At 39.8% G+C, this 17,662-nt stretch overlaps 1 protein-coding gene across 1 annotated transcript in view; it reads right to left on the reverse strand.

Moving 5' to 3' along the window:
- Positions 1–1,143: 1,143 nt before the first annotated feature.
- CTPS2 (CTP synthase 2) overlaps positions 1,144–17,662 on the reverse strand; it is a 64,461-nt gene continuing 47,942 nt past the window's right edge. Inside the window, exons 15-19 of the mRNA XM_088532738.1 lie at positions 15,029–15,125; positions 13,055–13,110; positions 11,427–11,523; positions 8,111–8,255; positions 1,144–1,236 (exon numbers count right to left, since the gene is read on the reverse strand). Of these exons, the coding sequence (XP_088388864.1) occupies positions 1,167–1,236; positions 8,111–8,255; positions 11,427–11,523; positions 13,055–13,110; positions 15,029–15,125 (465 nt within the window). The 3' untranslated portion in view covers positions 1,144–1,166. The remainder of the gene's footprint in view (positions 1,237–8,110; positions 8,256–11,426; positions 11,524–13,054; positions 13,111–15,028; positions 15,126–17,662) is intronic.

Here is a 17,662-nt window from a genome sequence, read left to right on the forward strand (position 1 = left end):
TTACCTCATGTTTATGTCAATTTCTGTCAAATTCAATGACTGACTTAGAAATATTTCTATGGTAAATATTCCACATGGATGCATTTATCTAGGTCAAAGAGCATAATGCAAAACCACAAATCTAAATATAGTCTTCATGCGTATACAAATCTGATTACTAGGTAGAATTATCCCCGAAAGAAAAATAAATGAGCCAATGCTTACTTCTACATGTTTATACCTGCAATTACTTATTTACCCCTTTCTAGATTTCTACCATCTCAGGTCAGTATTTCAACCATGAGACCATCAGATGGAGATGCATCACTCATATGCAGCCTTAATTACCTCTTTGGCATAGCTGCTTAGTGACTACACCATGTGAAGAGAATGAAAACAGAGGAGCAGAAAGTTGCTTCCTGCATACAGAAGCGCTCAGAAATACCATATAGCATGAATGTACACACGAATCACATTACCACATCAGCCACAACTCTGATGAATCAGTGTAAAGAAAATAAAGTAACACAATTTCAGATCAAGAACCTGCAGAAGTCAGGTAACCCAAAGTAAACACGATCTCCAAACTAAAAGGAAACCTATGGCTACCATCTTTACCAGGAGAGAAAAGGAACTAACCCCAGAAGGAACATCACCTTGGCAAAGCCTACAGCCAACAAAGCTGTAACATAAAACTTCCTTACATCTCAGTGTAGATTAAATCCAATTATTTGTCTTGGATGCCTTGTTATAACAATGCATCAAATGCAGTTATAGCAGAATATAAAGGTGAAATAAAAAGCCATGTCAATATGATGTACTCAGTGATCCAAGCATGCAAATTAAATTAACAAAAAAGCACAATTTTTGAATGTACTTTCATAGTATCTTCACACATTAACGAAACTTGTTTTTGTACACCATCTTACATACAAGCGGTATCCAAAATGCTCAGCAGACTTTGGTAATACAATTGCAGAGTTAAGCAGCACAAAAAGAGCACAATTAAGTGCTGCAGGCAAGGAAGAAAAGATAAGCTCTCAGACAAGATTTGAAACAAAAAGGAGAATCAAGCTAACTCTGTATCCTCTCGTAAATCAAGAAGAAATAAATGTCATAAAGCAGTATCAAAATGATCCAGTTTACCTCAATAGCATCATCCATTTCTGTGGTCTCATACAATCATTTTAGCTTGTTCTTGAATTAGGAAACTCTTTTTCTGGAGAACTGTCATCACTGAGGTCACTGTAGCTGTCACTGTTAAAAATAATACATCAGTGAGTAGGGTCTAAAACAAGTATTTTACTTCAAACCCTCCAACCCAGAAGATGCATACGACAAACGCTTTCCTCAAATGCAACCTATTTCCAGAAAATTACTTCAGGCTCATAAAATTTGATATTTTAGAATGCCTTTCTCAGCAGAAATGGGCTTAAATTTGTGGTCTAAGAAATGATGACAAACAATAATCCACCGTCTAAGTAGCATGTTCAATATTCTCTCCCTTGGATACTGAATGTTTGGTGGTGCTTTGCGCCTGCAATCGCAATTAACAGCATGGAGAATAGCAGCTGCTCAGCGTAAGACTAAAATGAATTTCTCATTTATGATAAAAAATGACCATTTTAATCAAAGAAAAATTTAAGACAACTGTAGCTTTCTTTACTCTGAAAGTTTCAATTTAGATTTAAATTACAATTCATGCTCTTCCAGAGTCAGAACACAAACCATTTCCATTGCATCAAGCAACGTTTGGACAGTTTTCCCCGAGGTTTAATCCCCTTCAACTGTTTCCTGAGACAAGTACACTTGTTTCCACAGGACAGGAGCTGCCATGCAAGTGATCATTTTGTGAGTGGCTAGACAAGGAAAGGGTGAAGGACGGGAAACACCACAGTGACTGAGAAAAAGAACCATTCACAAGCCACGCTCTTGGGAAGATGGACAGGGCCTCGTGCAGTCTCTGGCCAGGGATGTCTACCAGGTCTTTAGCTTTCTCTTAACTCTTCTAATGACAAGTTGCATCTCTTCAGAGGAATCCCCAGCTTCAGCCTCCCCTGGCCCTGCTCCAGCTCAGGGAGCCCAAGGGCTTGTGATCTGCAAGAATTCTGCTCAGTTGGTACTTCAGAGAACAGGGCTTGTTTGACGGAACAGCCCTTGAGGGCTCACACTTCGTTCCTGTGGGTTTGCCCGTGCCAGCCCCGGGCACCCGCGCTCCACCAGCCGCCCCCGTCAAACACCACTCTTACCACGAACTACAACTCCATCCAACAGCAGCTCAGCCATGGAGGTCTCCCTCTCTCTGGCCAAGTCCCTCCTGCTGGGACATCAAGCACACCACGTTCCCAGCAAAAGGTGACCAACTCCCTTAGCCCTCTCAGTTGATCTGCGGTGGCTGCCTGCTGTGTAATGCTATGCAACCCCATAGCTGGAGATCTTTGGTCTGGACTTTAATTTAGAATCATTGAACAGACCTCACTAGTGTTTCTTACTGAACACTGCTTTTCAGCCTGAATCTCACCTTCTCCTCTTTGCAGAACAATCATTGCAGATTAAAAACAAAGTCAAAACAGCTATTTTAGAAGAGTGGGACAGTGAGAGCAGCACCACTGTACCTCGGAATGCTAAGAAAGCCTCCCACAACTGCAGCAAATCACTGTAGCAAGTTCTGCACAAGGCAAAGTCGATATTCCAAATACTTCAACGTCTGTTAAGACTTTGCCCATTGCATTCTCTGCATTACATACATGTTGTTAATGCTGCTCTTGTAAAGAACAGATCATGTCAGTTTTGACATTCTAACTAAAATTGAGCATTTTAACTGGAAATGCTCAATTTGATCATTTCACCAGCTGGAAAACAATTACAGAGCTCAAGTGAGGAAAGTGTTGTTAACAGTATGATCAAGCATGCCAGATGTACACACACAAAACATCACTGGTACTGTACTTACTTCTTTCTGAAAGTATCCATGGAAACATGGAATAAAAATTCAGCATTATTAAGACAGCTTTGCATTTTCACATAACAGCAAAATAGAAAAAATAATTCACACATCACAAAATAAAATTACTGATAGCATCAAGTTGTCTAATCTCACTATAAACCTGGTTTACATTCAAAGACCTCAGCCAGCTGAGTGCTGCATTACTTTTCTATGGACTCAGATGCCCAGTGACATTCAGAGATCCAAAACATCACCAAAGCTCCCTATGCAATCTAGTAGGACGCTTAGCCTTATTGTAGGAGCCTCAGGAAAAATGCTGAGACCTATGTAGTGACATGAGAAGCACCCAGCTTCATCTCTCAGAGGCAGTTAGGCATTGCCCTCCACCCAGTATCTCATCACCACTCTTCCCCTTGAGGAGACAGTCTGTTCTGGAGACCCTCCTAACAGCAGTCACTCACTGCTGGAGGCTTCAGTTATTTCAGTGACTACCCACCCCTACTTTTTAGGCTTGTTTCCAGTTTGCAGAAGTTGAAGGTCATGTAATTAGCCCAGACCTATTAAAACACTTACTGGGGGAGGAAGAGGGTGGGGATCAGCCTGGTTCTTGTTTCTACTCTGCCCAATTCAGTTCAAGCTTTTGACTGATATGCTGAAGAAGGGCTTTTGTCACTATGTTCTCAGTCTCCCCTATTTAGGAGGTGCACTGCTGGGTGTTGAGTCAATTTAGGGCAAAAGGAAACACAGGACAGGACAGAGGCACAGAATTCTTCCCTTTCCTCACCGTGCATTGCTCTAGCAAAGAGCACAAGGGCAGGCCACGATCGCCTCAGGAACAGACTCTCCCTGAGGCTCTCAGAGCTTCATCTGCTTGAAGGAGAGCCCCAAGCACCCCCAGAAGCTGTAGCATCATGTTAATGGGAGGAATTCAGGCTCCATAGAAACCTGAACTTCTTCAAGAACTGAGAAGTTGCTACTGAACTTGAAAGCAAACAGGGACTCATGAATCATGGCAGGTCTGGGTCTGGGTACTCCAGCTTCAAATCAATATGCATGTCAAATTTGTAAGATTTTCTATGATTTGAACTGTATTCAACTGGAAAAAAAATGGAGAAACACTCTGTATGGTATAAACCAAAAAGAGTCATCACTTCTCTTAGGAATAAATGTGTACTTTCTTCCAAATTACGCTTAGCTGCTACACAGATATTAAACATAAAAATCAAATGGATATTTTGTGCTCACAGCTGCTAATATTATGTGTGTTGTATAAATCCTATTTAATGTAGCAGCTACAAAAGCAGTGAAAAATAATCAAATAAGCCTGGCTCTTCTTTTATGAATTTTTTTCACACTGAATCTTCAACTGAAAATATCTGCTTACATTTCCTTCAGCAAGTTTTCTCTCAGTTTGCATACAAATCAGTTAATAAATATCTTCAGTATGATCATGACAGTAACTTCATCTGGCTTGTAAGTTCTGGCAAAGTTGGACTCGCACAGCAAAAGGGAATTAGTGACCAGCTCTAAGGCCACACTATAGTAGTTCTATTGCATCTTTCTTTTCATGAGATCTGGAGTGTAAGGGTATAGCCAAGGGAAAAACAACAAAATACTACATGTGGTATCACTGCATTTGGTTAATCCCTTCAGTCCTCAAGACTGTCCCCTGACAGCATACAGATTAAGACTTTTGGTCACTTTGATCCTTATTTAATCTAGCTGTAGTAAATGGAAATACATTCACTTCAAAGTGAAACACTATCTAGGGCAATAGCTGCAGCATTGTATTTCCAGACTGGACTAAGGAAAACATTTTCTGTTAAGGTGTTACATGATAGGTTTCTGTTTAAAGGTTCACTCATCCCTGTTTTCTCAGGACACAAGAAAAAGAGCATCTTCCTACATGTGCTGCATTATTACCAAACTCGTGTCCATTCTAGACCTCTTTTTTTCTACTGACAGAAGTGCTGATGTACCCCTGCTGTCCATCAGTCAGTTTCATGCATGCAGAAGGTGGCACCGCAGCCTTGCCCGTACCCAGCCCAGCGACCCTCACTTGCTTCCTGCATTCACCTCAGACCTGACTTGTCACTTTGCACTTCTCAGACTGGACTGTCACTAGAGCGCAGTTACTGTCACTGGGCCCCAGGGAACGGAGCACTGTGTCCTGCTGGCGAGGATGCTACAGCTGCCCCCTGGCTTCCAGCTTGCATCCTTTTCAGGAAGCCCGTTCCCTGGTGCTGACCATGTTCAAGCCATCAGACTGCCTTCACTTTCCTCTGCAACATCAGGTTTTGGCCACTGGCAGAGATGGTGGTGCAGCAGGTGGACTATTGCTTGGAACAAGTAGGACAACTACTTCTAGCCTATTTGTCCTACTAACCTACTCTGCCTAGAGTGTCACACATTCCAGTCTATTCCGAATTACAATACTCTGAAGTGTATCTTACTCACTGAATCTTTCCTGATGTAATTCACTCTTCTCCTTTACTAACCAAATCCCATAAGAGCTACTTGTAAACATTAAATAGTTCCTCTTCATTAATTACATCCTTTACCCTGAAAACTGCAAATATCACACCTCTTTCACCTCTTTTCAGGTCTCAGGCGGTCCAGCCCTTTCAGTGCTATAGACCTGAGAGTAATTTTGTATGAATTCTGCAAGATACTGTGGGAATCCCACGACAGCCACTACCTCTTTTCACTTAAAGACAAAGTGAACCCACCTACTAACGGGGATATCCGAGCCAGCCCTGCCTGTACTTCCTTTCCCTCACACAAGCCAAACATATCAGTGAGGCAGCTCCCTGTTTTTTTACAGGTGCTAGCCCAAAACTCCTTACAGAGTGGATTTGGGCATCAGTTGGCCCATGCTAATGCAGTAAACACTATTTCTTTTTCCCTTTTCTCCTTTTCTTTATACACCAAACTTTCTGTCCTTTGGTCACTTTTTTACAAGTCGCTGAATGTGACTCATCAGTCATATTTTATTAATAAACTGCCCAGACCTTACTAGAGTACTCTGTGGCTAGATGAAGCAGAGCTGGTCCCTTCCCTTGGCATATGGATTGGTGACCTGCGGAACCCTTTTTTGCCGCAGCCCTGCTCACCCACACTTTCACACCTAGAAACTCCTCTCACAGAAATATTCCTCACATTCACCCCCACCTATTGGGCACTTATTTATCTTCATCTTGTCCCCAAGTAAAACCTTGTTTCATTATTTTCTGCTCAGGCTTCTAAATTCTCTACCTCTTTTTATATTATTTCTTGGTTCTGAATAGTGCTTCCAGATCCTCTTTTAACTATTTGCAAAATGCCAACCATGTGCTGTAACCTCCTCTTGCAGGCATTAGTGAAGGTGTAGGCTGGGGGAAGAGAAGAAATGAAGCCTACTGTTGCTAAACTTGCTATGGGGAAAAAAAAACAGTAACATGACTTTATTATATCTCAGCAATGAAGCCACCAGAGTGACTTAGCCACTTTAAGTCATATTTGGACACTTAAATACTATTTAGTAATATTTTTCCCCTCTCTTCCCCCGCTCCAATTATTTGCTCAGTTCCTTACTACCTCTGGAAGCACAAAAGCTCCTGGGAACTGTGTTCACTGGAGAGTACACTCTTGTTTCAAACTAGGTATGTTTTTGCTTGCATGTAAGTATTACCAGAGTGTTTCTACCAGATTAAGCCTCACCAAATAAATAAATAAAAATAGCTGAAGTTTTATTTGGTTGTAGATACTTAGGGCACTCGGCTTAGGTGTGCAGGGGTGTGATGCATCTTCAAATCAACTCTCTGTTTGGTTTAACATGTTAAATGTTCTAAAATAGTGTCCTAATTATGGGGCTGCTAAATATTCTGGAGTGACTAGTCCTTCTGAATAATCTCATGCTGAAATGAGTACTTCCCTTTGTCTCAGGCTTCATTCTTAACTCTCCTTTCAGTGTTTTTATAGCCCACATTCAGCACTACACTGCTCAACTTGCTGGCCTCCATGCATTCCTTTTCTGGTTACATCTTTGCCATAATAAACAGCACAAGCTCAACTCATGTAGGCAGTACTGGCTGAGGTATGCAGGGAATCCTCACCTCAGATTTGCTTCAAAAAATCATGTTATGACATGCTTTACTCTTCAAAGAAATCATTAGTGTTAGGGGGTTTAAAGGCTTAAATTGGAAATCTTTTCCACTCAGTAGGTGGATATGTGAGCAGCTGTGCTGTAATTAGTAGGGAAATTCACTCCTGATGGCTCTTCTCTGCAAAATGCTCCTCTTTCAATCTCAAAATGTTTTTTGATTCCAAAGTGTTTTCTCTCAGGTGGAGAGAGAAGGGTTGTTTGACTGCTATGTAACAAGGTAAATGGTAACTCAAATAAAACAGACCTAGTGAGTTTAGTGCTTTATCTATAAGAATAGAGCTGGATATGTTCTGTATTATATTTAGTCATTCTATGATTTTTTTTAAATTGTTATTTCATCCTGGTTTCCCTCAACCTCATTATTATTGTTATTGTAATGAAATGGTAGCTTTGATTAATAGGGCCATTAAAAACATGATAAGTTAACACAGTTGAACAGTATTGCCACATTCAGCAAACACACCAAGAACTTGGTGTCCAAGGCAACAGCAATAAAAAGGATTTTGGCTTGGCCCAACCATACAGTTTTAATCTAGATCCAAACACTTCTATTAAGTTTAAAAGACTTCCCAACTGCTTTGTATCAGGCTCTTCTCTGCTAGACACCATTAATTGCTTGGCTGTTGTAAAATAAAAGTGATGGGTTTTACTTTGTTGCTACAATCATTCAAATGCAACTAGATAAGAATGTCACTTAGTTGCTGGATCACCTAGCAAAACTCTTTCCCTGGGAAACTACCACTAATAAAAGCTATCATGGGAGGCCAGATGCTAAACTAACTTTACTTGAATTTTCTAAGGATTTTTAAATTTCTTTTTAGCTAGAACATATGATTCTGGATTTATTCTTATCAGCCTCTGAAAAGGCAATTATGTTTGCTATTTCCAGATACTTCTAAAACTGGGTTTATGTTAGGCGTACAAAGGAACAAAACAATACGTGAAGAGCTCCCTATTCTTTTCTGAATTTTGGATTTGACAGAAGGGACCCTCTGAAAATGTTTCTGTGAATCTTCAGGCAAGTAAAAAAGAAAAGCTACCTTGGAGACAATTTACATCCACGTTGCAAGTATGCACTGAGTGTCCCAGTTGCTGCAAGCAACAGTCCCAGGTATGGAGGTGAAGGTTTCATAGGCCTTGAGGAAAATTCTGGGTGGAACTGAACTCCCACAAAATACGGATGATCTAAAAGACAAATGTCAGAAAGTTTAATGAAAATTTCACACAGCAGTCTAGAAACCATATCAATATATGTAGATTTAAGGTGGAGGGAAGACCTGAACTTTCTTTAATGGAAAAGGAACAAAAACCTGATACGAGAACCAGGATATTAGGAGAGCAAGTTAATGAAAAATATTTGAAGGTTGAGTAATAAAACTGCAGAATAACAGAGAAATGCAAGGGAGAAAAAACAGAGGCTGTATAGGTAACAATTCTGCCATTCCTCATATTATTTTCATGAAGTGTGTTAGTCTCCAATATATATCTATGCAAGCATACTCAGAACATACATGTATACATATCTGAAGGAAAAAAAGAACAGTTCCTTACGGAGAAGCATTACCATATAGCAAATATTTATGCACTAACAGACAGATACAGAAGTAACACACACGGAAAATTGGGAAAAACAAGGTTCAATGTCTGAGGCCTGGAAGGGATATCCAAGGCCTGTTACTGAACGCAGCCCGTTCAGAAAGGGTGAAGCTCTGCTCCCTGAGCCCCACCACAAGTTTTTGTTGCCAGTGGAAAGCTATTCAGATACTCTGTCCTTCTGTTTAGAAACCTTTTCCTAATTCACAGGCTATCTTCTTCACAGCCAGCTTACATCCCTTTCTTAGGGGCTCTTCTGTCCTGCTGTTTGTCCTCTGTGTTTAAGGATGACAATGCCATCGTTCAGCTCTGTTTGCTAAGCTAAGTGAACTATGCTGCTTTGTCTTCTCTAATCTTGAGCTCTTTGAATCTCCAACCACCAAAACACTACTTTGCTACTGCTGTGTTTGCTTCCCTCCTTTCTTCTTTGGAAGGAGAACTAAGGCAAACGTTTTGGTACATGCACCATTCCTTCCTTGAATACTATTTTAACAGAGCTAACATTAAACACTTCAAAGGCAGGACATTGGACCAAATTAGCCACAGCACTCTCTCTTCTGGTCCAACAATTTCCCAAACATTCAAGGAATTTCTCTGCAATAAAGAATAAGTAGTAACAATAAAACAGTCTTTTTTTTTCTATGAAGGTAATGAGTATCATCTAGTTTGTTCTTACTACATCTGCTGCTATGTCTTAAAAACAACCTGGACTCTGAATTTATCCCATAACTTCTTTCTTTCTTTTCATGCAAAACAAGACAATGACAAAGCACCGAATAGTCCTGTGGATATATTTTGCTAAAAGCTTTGTCAAAGCTATTTGGTGTACTGTATTTCTGTGCTTCTGCTCCATCCCATCCTCCTCCTTCTGATGATTGTTTTTCCTCAATAATCAGAGTCTGTTTGCAGCTCATCGTGAAGTAACACCAGGTTTTACTGTTACTTTTATTCTTTTCACAGTAACATGCGATTTAAAAATCCTGCCTGATTTATTTCACTATCTTCTCTATACAAGTTGTTCCACGCAGAAAAGGAACAGCCTTCCAAGACCATTGACCAGCATGTGTAGCAGAAGCATGCTATCAGGAACAAACTAAACAAAGATTATGACGGCAATTAATATGAACTCAACTGTATTCCTTGATCACAGTTTACTTTAGAGGTTGCAGTTGTCGAAATGCTAAGATGTCTGTATTCAAACCCTTGTAAAAATTATAACACTGTATTCAGCATGCGAAGTATAAAATTATTTATCAGCAACTTTACATCAGAAATAGCACTCTAAGATGACAATGCATTCTTACAATAAATTTCTCCTTCTAAACATGGAGTTTAACAAAGACAATGCCAGTTAGAAGCCATTAAGAAAAAATCTTGTTACATAACCTGCATCTTCTGGTGTCTGCTATCAGTCTAGCCAGGAGTGATTTAAAAGAACAAGTTCAAGGTTCAAGCAAAACCAGAATAACTTTTTAATAGTTGTTCTGTGTAAACATTCAACAAGCAATGCACAGCATTCATCTTCTTGAATGCTCATAACAACGACAGCAAGACTTGTTTCATAAAGTAATACAAACCCACAAAATTTCCACAGTATTTCAAAAGCTCATCTATCTGAATCACTTGTGTGAAAGAAAGGAGTTTGCTTTCTAAAAGATTTTCATCCTTGGATTGTTTTATTTTGATTCTAAAAAGGGGTATGGAAGTAAAGACTGACAAACTGATTGAGTTTGGAAGGAATACTGGGAGGTCTCCAGTCCCATCTCCTACTCAAAGCAGGGTCAAACTCAAGGTTAAATGAGGCTGCTCTTTGCTTTGTCATTTTCAAGTTTTAAATGTTCACAGCCTCTTTGGGTGATTTATTCCAGTGATGTTTTAAGCTTTCCTTATATGCATGTGTATATACTTCATACATGCAAGCAAACTGGGCACATTAGTTTCTGGGACCAGACTGGATGCCTTGGAGGCTGCAGAGAGAGGTGGCCAGTGTCCTCGTGAAGCTGTTCTCTACCTTTAAAACATTGTGGCAAACAAAAGAGGTTCCTGACAATCTTCAAGAAGAAGGAGCCAAAAAACTGCATGTCAGTCAACCTAATCTCAGTTTATGGCAGGATTCAGACAAATCCTCCAATCCTCCGATTTCCAGGCTTTTGAAGGACAGGAAGGCAATTTGTGCTGTCAAGTTAGGAGCACTCAGTGTGCAGATGACAGGAGAGCAGGGGCCTTCTGTCATTTTAACTTTAGCACAGGTTTTGATATGGTTTTCTAGTTTCCTAGGTTTTCCTAGTAGCCAAGTTAGGACATATGGACTAGTGGGTAGACCCCAAGGTGGGTTAAAAACTAGTTGAACTGTTGGATTCCAAGAGTAATGGTGAGTGGTTTGAGGTCCAACCAACAGCATGCTTGGAGACGCTCAAAACTTGGCATGATGTGGTTCTGAAAAACCTGGTCTGTTTGGGGGTTGGACTAGTTTGCCTTTTGAATTATTCTGTGATAATATATGAATACATGATGCCATTGAACTAAAATTATGATGGTTTGGCAAAGTAGTGTATGTCCTTTTGATAACCAGATACACTCATGGTCCTGAAGAAGTGTAAGGCCCCTAAAATATTCTCTATCTTCATCCATTGCAATACACAAGTGGACTCAACAGTACTCAGTAGTGTCCTGGCTGCTTCTGCCTACATGTCACTTAATTACCTGTAGTTTACATAGTTTTCATGGATGCCTAAAGTGTATCTAAACAAATAAGCCACTCACTTTCCAGTTCAATAATTTCCATTCTGTTCCCCTCCATATCATGGCCAACAAATTTCAAACCTTTCTCTTCAAAGCTGCAAATCAATTCTGGGTTCACCTGAAATATATACAAAAAAAAAAGTTCTACTTACTGATTTAACAAATAGTAGTAGTTCAATTGTAAATGCCTTTAATAGCTAAATGAGCAGGAAAAGAGTTGGGAAAAAGAGTTGCTTTTTTTCTTAACAACTCTGGCTTAAAATTTGTAAGGGTGAGCAATCTTTTTTAATACCAGATGAGCAGTATTTTAAAAACTTATAATAATTACACACAAAATAATACATCCAGAGTCTCACTTGCTTGCTGTCCTCCTAATTCTGAGCAGTCTTGTATTTCTTCCTTTTGAAATGGCCCACTTCCAGCAGTAGGGGTCCTCTGTTTGAACATACACAGTTCAGTACTCTAGGACACAGGGTTTGTGGTTCTAAACCCTTGAGATGATTGAGGTGCTGTGGAGAAAGCTGTTCCACTTCCTTGGTGATGTGCTAACCACTGGGTTACTAAACAAATTCTGAGTAACTTCACCACTGCCAAATTCTCTGCCCAGCTTTTAAGGGAACTTAAAGCTGTCTGGTTAAATTTGTGGCAAGCACATACCATAGTTTAGGTTCCCCTAGATACAATGGAGTAGGGTGCTTTCCGAACTATCTCAGACTTAACTGCACGCAACCAGCTCCCGTGCATCTTCTTGAATGACAGCATTTTCAACATGCACACCCAGGGGCCAAGAAGCAAGTGAGCTGAATTGACCTGTGAGATATAAATGTCCTGACCCAGTCAGCCCAGAAGCAACACACTACAGGATTATGATCTTGCACCTTTGGAGCACTTCACAAAAAGCAGGGTCTGTGCCAACATTACTTTCCAAAACAACTTGCCAAGATGCTGCACTGTCTCTGTGACAGGATCAGTGCACTATGTTATTCCCCACTAAGAAGCACTTTCTAAAACACCTTTGTGTGCAGTTCCAGGCCCTTAGTACACGATAGTCATTGACAAAATGGAGCAAGTCCATAGAAGGGTCATCAGGAGGGTTAGGGAACTGGAGCACATGCAACATGGGAGGAGAGACTGAAAGAGCTGGGTTTGTTCAGCCTATGAAAGAGAAAGCAAAACGTGAGGTCTAGTTGCTTTCCTCAGTTTCTAATGGGAGGATATACAGATAGTAGAGCCTGATTCTACTCAGAGGCACACAGCAAAAGACTGAGAGGTAACGGATACAAACAAGCCCCATAAAAGCTCCAGTTAAATATAAGGAAAAAATGGTTTACAGTGAAGTCGTTAAGCAGAGGAACAAGTTGTGCAAAGAGGTTGTGGAGTCACCATCTCTGAAGATACTCAAAGCTGGACCGGACAAAGCCTTGTGCAGTCAAATCTAATGTTGAAGTTGGCTCTTCTCCAAGCAATGAGTTGAACCAAATGACTTCCAGAAGTTCTTTCCAATCTACATGATTCTAACTAAGCACTATTAAACCTTGTTTCATGTCAGAAATCTCCCATTTGCTTCAAATAGAATCTTGACTATCAGGAGGAACAATTTGCTTAAGCTGTAACTTCTGAGTATATAAATTAGTTTTAGTAGCGCTTACCTCATATCGATGCCTGTGTCGTTCCTCTACAAACATTTCGTTGCCATAAAGTTTCCCTGAATATACAACAGGAAAGCAATTAGCATTTTAATGGTTTTTACAACTATTTCTAGGAAAGACCTAGAAACTACAGCATTACCTTCCAAATACCTAGTATCTGATCTACAGTACTGTGGAATTTAAACCTGAAAAGAATTTCACATGGAAAATAAACAATGGGACACTATTCATTTCACCATGACTTTTATTTTTTTTCTGAGTCGTGACTGTATATTTCAATTTATTGATACCTGAGCATATTCAGGATTTATCTTCAGCAGTTCCAGACTACAAAATAGCTTAGGTAGACTGTATGATCTGAAAACCAGGTCTAAATTAATTAAAACTGTAAAGCCAAAACTACAAAACAAATGCTTCAGTGAACAAGCACCATAAAATCCCTACACTGTTTTACAGCAGCTGTATGCAAAAGCTGCAGTGAAAGAAGAATCTCAGCCTTTTGCTTCCATCTGTTCCATTTTAGCAGATTTTGCCTGGCAGTTGGCATAATATTTGCAATTTCATAAAAAGAATATTGTTTTTCTCCCTCTTCCTGATCTCTTTACCCAAATGAATCTCTTGCTGCCCTCTGAGCCTAATATGGAAGGCAACACTGCCAACCACCAAAGAATCAGTTTGAAATGTGCACTAAAATGAAATTTAATATAGCTCTCACTTAAATTAACAGTCCAAATCCTGCTCTCAGTTTATCCCAGTATCTCTAAGACTTGTCTTGCTTAGAGGTTGGTAAAATCTTTTTTTTTCTTTTTTGTTACAGCAAATATTTTTTATTTCATTTCCTACAAAAAAAAATAATTTTCTTTCTCCAGTCAAGACTGTTTCCAGGACTGAATTAAGCCTAGAACAGTGCAGGGTCAGAGACTGGATATCAGCAAGGCCTGACTATGTTTAGGATACAGACCAGCACATATCCTCAAAACAAGATAAGGACTAAGAGGACCAGGTAGAGGATGTTTAAGGCTGAGGACTACCGGCAATCTGAGGGATTTAAGGCTGAGGAGTTCTGGCAATCTGAGAGCGTGACTCGCAATGAAGCTCCAAGGAAGAGGAAGTTCTGCTTCACACTGGGGACAGCAGAAAATACAGCATGATGATGGCTATATGCTTAACTTAATAGAAAAAACAGCTCTAATATAAGAAACAGAGATATCAGCCAAAATATCTGGGAAGCAAGCTCGAAGCAAACAAAACCAGATAGACACATCCTCACACAACAGACAAAAATGCATAAGTCTGCCAGGAGATAATGCGGATGCTGAAAGTTTGCATAAATTAAAAAAACAATTAATTTCATTAAAAAATACATCTATCAGACTTCATTAAGCACAAAGCTACTCTCTACATCTCAGGAAGTCGGAACTGCAAATTAACTGGACACTGAATTTACTGCAAGAATATACTAAGTATTTCTGCATGCACGTCTTGTTCCTGTAGTCCTTCACATGCATCTGCTTTTAGCTCTTGCTAGGGATAAGGCGCTGTGCTTGATAGAGCACTGCTCTGCCACACGACTATTCTTATGCTTCACCATTTTAAATCCTATCAGCCCAAATAAAATCAGAAGGAAACTTGAGTAGAGATATATCCTTAGTATTTCCTTACACTCTGACCTTCCTATGAAAATAATTAAGTATTAAAATTAAAACTATTTATATAAAATTGTTTTCATTTTTTTGAACAGTATCCTCAGGGCTTATTACAGTAATTTAACACCTCAAATCCTAACTTACTTTTTCTTACTGGGACTTGTGCAGGGTAAATGTATATAAAAGAGTATCAGAATGAATGAGCTCAGGGGAGCTCCCATCCAACAGCTTGTTGGAGGCTCTACTGCTTTGACAAAAAGTGCTTTGACATTTTTGCTTTGCCTAGTCTATCCAAAAGGTGAGCGATAATAGCCAAACTGTTACTTACTTAAAACAGAATTTTGTGTTTTAAAAACAGTCCTCCTCTTTCCCAGTCTCATAGTTCCACCCATATCTCCAGGATTGTGTTCTGGCATGTCAATGACCTTTAGAGGAAAATTGTTTAAATACTCTTTTGCCAACAAAGAAAATATGCAACAACATATATACAGCAACCTGCATAAATTCATAAATGGTAACATTATTTAATTAATGTGCTCAATGCATTAAGGTCCCAATAGTGAGAACAAAGCATTAGAAAGGAAAAGCATGTTCAGAATTAGGAACACTTGGAGGAGATGTATGAGTAAAACACAGAATCACAAAGGTTGGAAAGGACCTCTAGAGATCATCTAGTTCAACCCGCCTCCACACACAGGGACACCTAGAGCACGTGGCCAAAGCAGGTTTTGCAGGTCTCCAGAGAAGGAGACTCCGCAACCGCTCTGGGCAACCTGTTCCAGGGCTCTGTCACCCTCACTGGTAAGAAATTTTTCCTTAAGTTCCTGTGGAACTTTGAAGCTTCAGTTTGTGGATGTTTCCTCTAGTCCTATCACGGGTCACCACTGAAAAGAGGCCAGCACCATCCTCCTCACTCCCTCCCTAAGGTATTTATATACACTGATTAGATCCTCTCTCAGCCTTCTCCAGGCTGAACAGGCCCAGTTCTCTCAGTCTTTCCTCACAGGGCACGTGTTCCACACCCCTGATCATCCTCATAGCCCTAATAGCCCCTTAACATCTTCACTGAATGTTCATCTTCAATGAATGAAGATCAACAAAAGCAATTTATGAGTTTCTTAATTTGGGGAGGAAAAGAAACCCTTCAAAATGCTAGAAATGGGCTGATTCTGCCATAAGGTATTATGCATGCTAAAAGTTTGCATAGATTTTTTTTAAATCAGTAAAATCATGGAAGCAAAAAGAACCCACATTATTCTGGGCAGGTATTAGTATACATCAGACTCTTTCTTCCATTTCTTTCCTTAAACTATTTATTATTACAAATGTTGTTTCCTGCACTGACAGGCAGAAACAGCTGTCTCAAGAGACGGTATGTCCACTTGCAAGAGGAAAGGGCAGGGGAGGTGGTCACAGGGCAGCAGAGTGAGTAAGAAAAGAAAACATTCACAGCACGACTCTAATCCAGCATCATAAAAGCAGAGTCCTGGAAGAGATGACTTCAACATGTCGCCTGTACTACTTCAGATGACAAACGTAACCAATTTATGACAGTGAGAGTAAGAATGAACTTTCCCCTCCGATTCTCCTTTACTTAAGAGTTTCCTTAGATTGCTGAAGAGCGCACAGAATATCAGGTTGCCTTGCTTGAAGATGACACTTCAGCTTCTAACAGAGAGCATATTTAGATCCTGGTTTTGTGGAATGAAGAAAATGAGGCAAACAGTTACAGCATGGGGCAAATGGATTGCAGGATAGTGGCAGTAAAAGGATGTGATAAACAACTGCTTGATGAAAACTGTGTGTTTAGTTTTGCTCAGTTTCAAAAGCATGTTGAGGATCTCAACTATATTTCAAGAAAGTCTGCAACAGAGATGTAAACTCTTTCAGAGCAGTAGAAACACATAAACGGAAATTACGACTTACATGCTTGTATTTGCACACGTACGCTCCATAAGGAACGCAATTGACAGAGAAAGGTTCTAAAAATACAAATATTCACATATATGAGTAGTCTGGAATTGGATTTTTATTAACCTTAAATTGCCCTCTGGGAGTAATAAAAACAATTGCTGATGATACACTTCATAAAGTGAAGTTATTCAATTTAGAAGGGATGGTGGAAGGTGCTTAGCCTTTGGCCTTGTGCCAATGCATTTCAGCTGAGCAATTATCTCTGTATAACCTCATACCTTCAAAATGTTATTTATAAGCTATATACTCATTACAAAATGTCATGAGCAGAAGTTGTGAACAAACCAGTAGAAGATTACAAATCACAGAATCACAGAATGGCTGAGGGTGGCAGGGACCTCTAGAGATCACCTAGTCCAACCCCCCCTACTCCAGCAGGGACACCTAGAGCACGTGGCACAGGGTGGATCCAGGAAGGTCAAATTCTCTAATTACCTCCCAAAAACATGAAGGTAAGGATCATGCAGCACTATCAGCTGAAAACAGAAGTAAAACGACTCCTCGACATTATTCCAAAAATAACAAGATTGTCAACTTTTATTTCATATTCTGCCATTTTCTTTCACTTTTTTATCAGTAGCCAACGCTACCTTAAAAAAAAAGCAGAGAAGTTCAGAAGCAGTTACAATGTAGAGGACAGTGTAGAGTACACTTAGCTCACCTGAAGTCAGACGCGTTTTCCATGAGGTGTTATTTATTTGCCTGTACCCAGACTACAGGCAACCCGGAATTTACACTCCTATTTCCTGTTAAATGGGTTCTGAAACAGTGACGAATATCTTTCCAGTCTTTACGTATATGCTCCTTTTCTAGTGATGAAAATTATAATTTAATGGCTACCTAGTGAATATTTGCAGCTGACAAGAAAGACTACAAGGATTGAGATTTCTTTTAAATTTGGAGACTGAAGTTAAGATCTTATATCTCTTCATTCTCAAAAGCCCAACTGCTGTCCACTGACCTCGGCTTTAGACTTATTAAAAATTCT

The sequence above is a fragment of the Tinamus guttatus genome, unplaced genomic scaffold (genome assembly GCF_059628265.1).
Source record: "Tinamus guttatus ecotype Peru unplaced genomic scaffold, ASM5962826v1 Tinamus_guttatus_pri_ptg000470l, whole genome shotgun sequence".
Lineage (NCBI taxonomy): Eukaryota > Metazoa > Chordata > Aves > Tinamiformes > Tinamidae > Tinamus > Tinamus guttatus.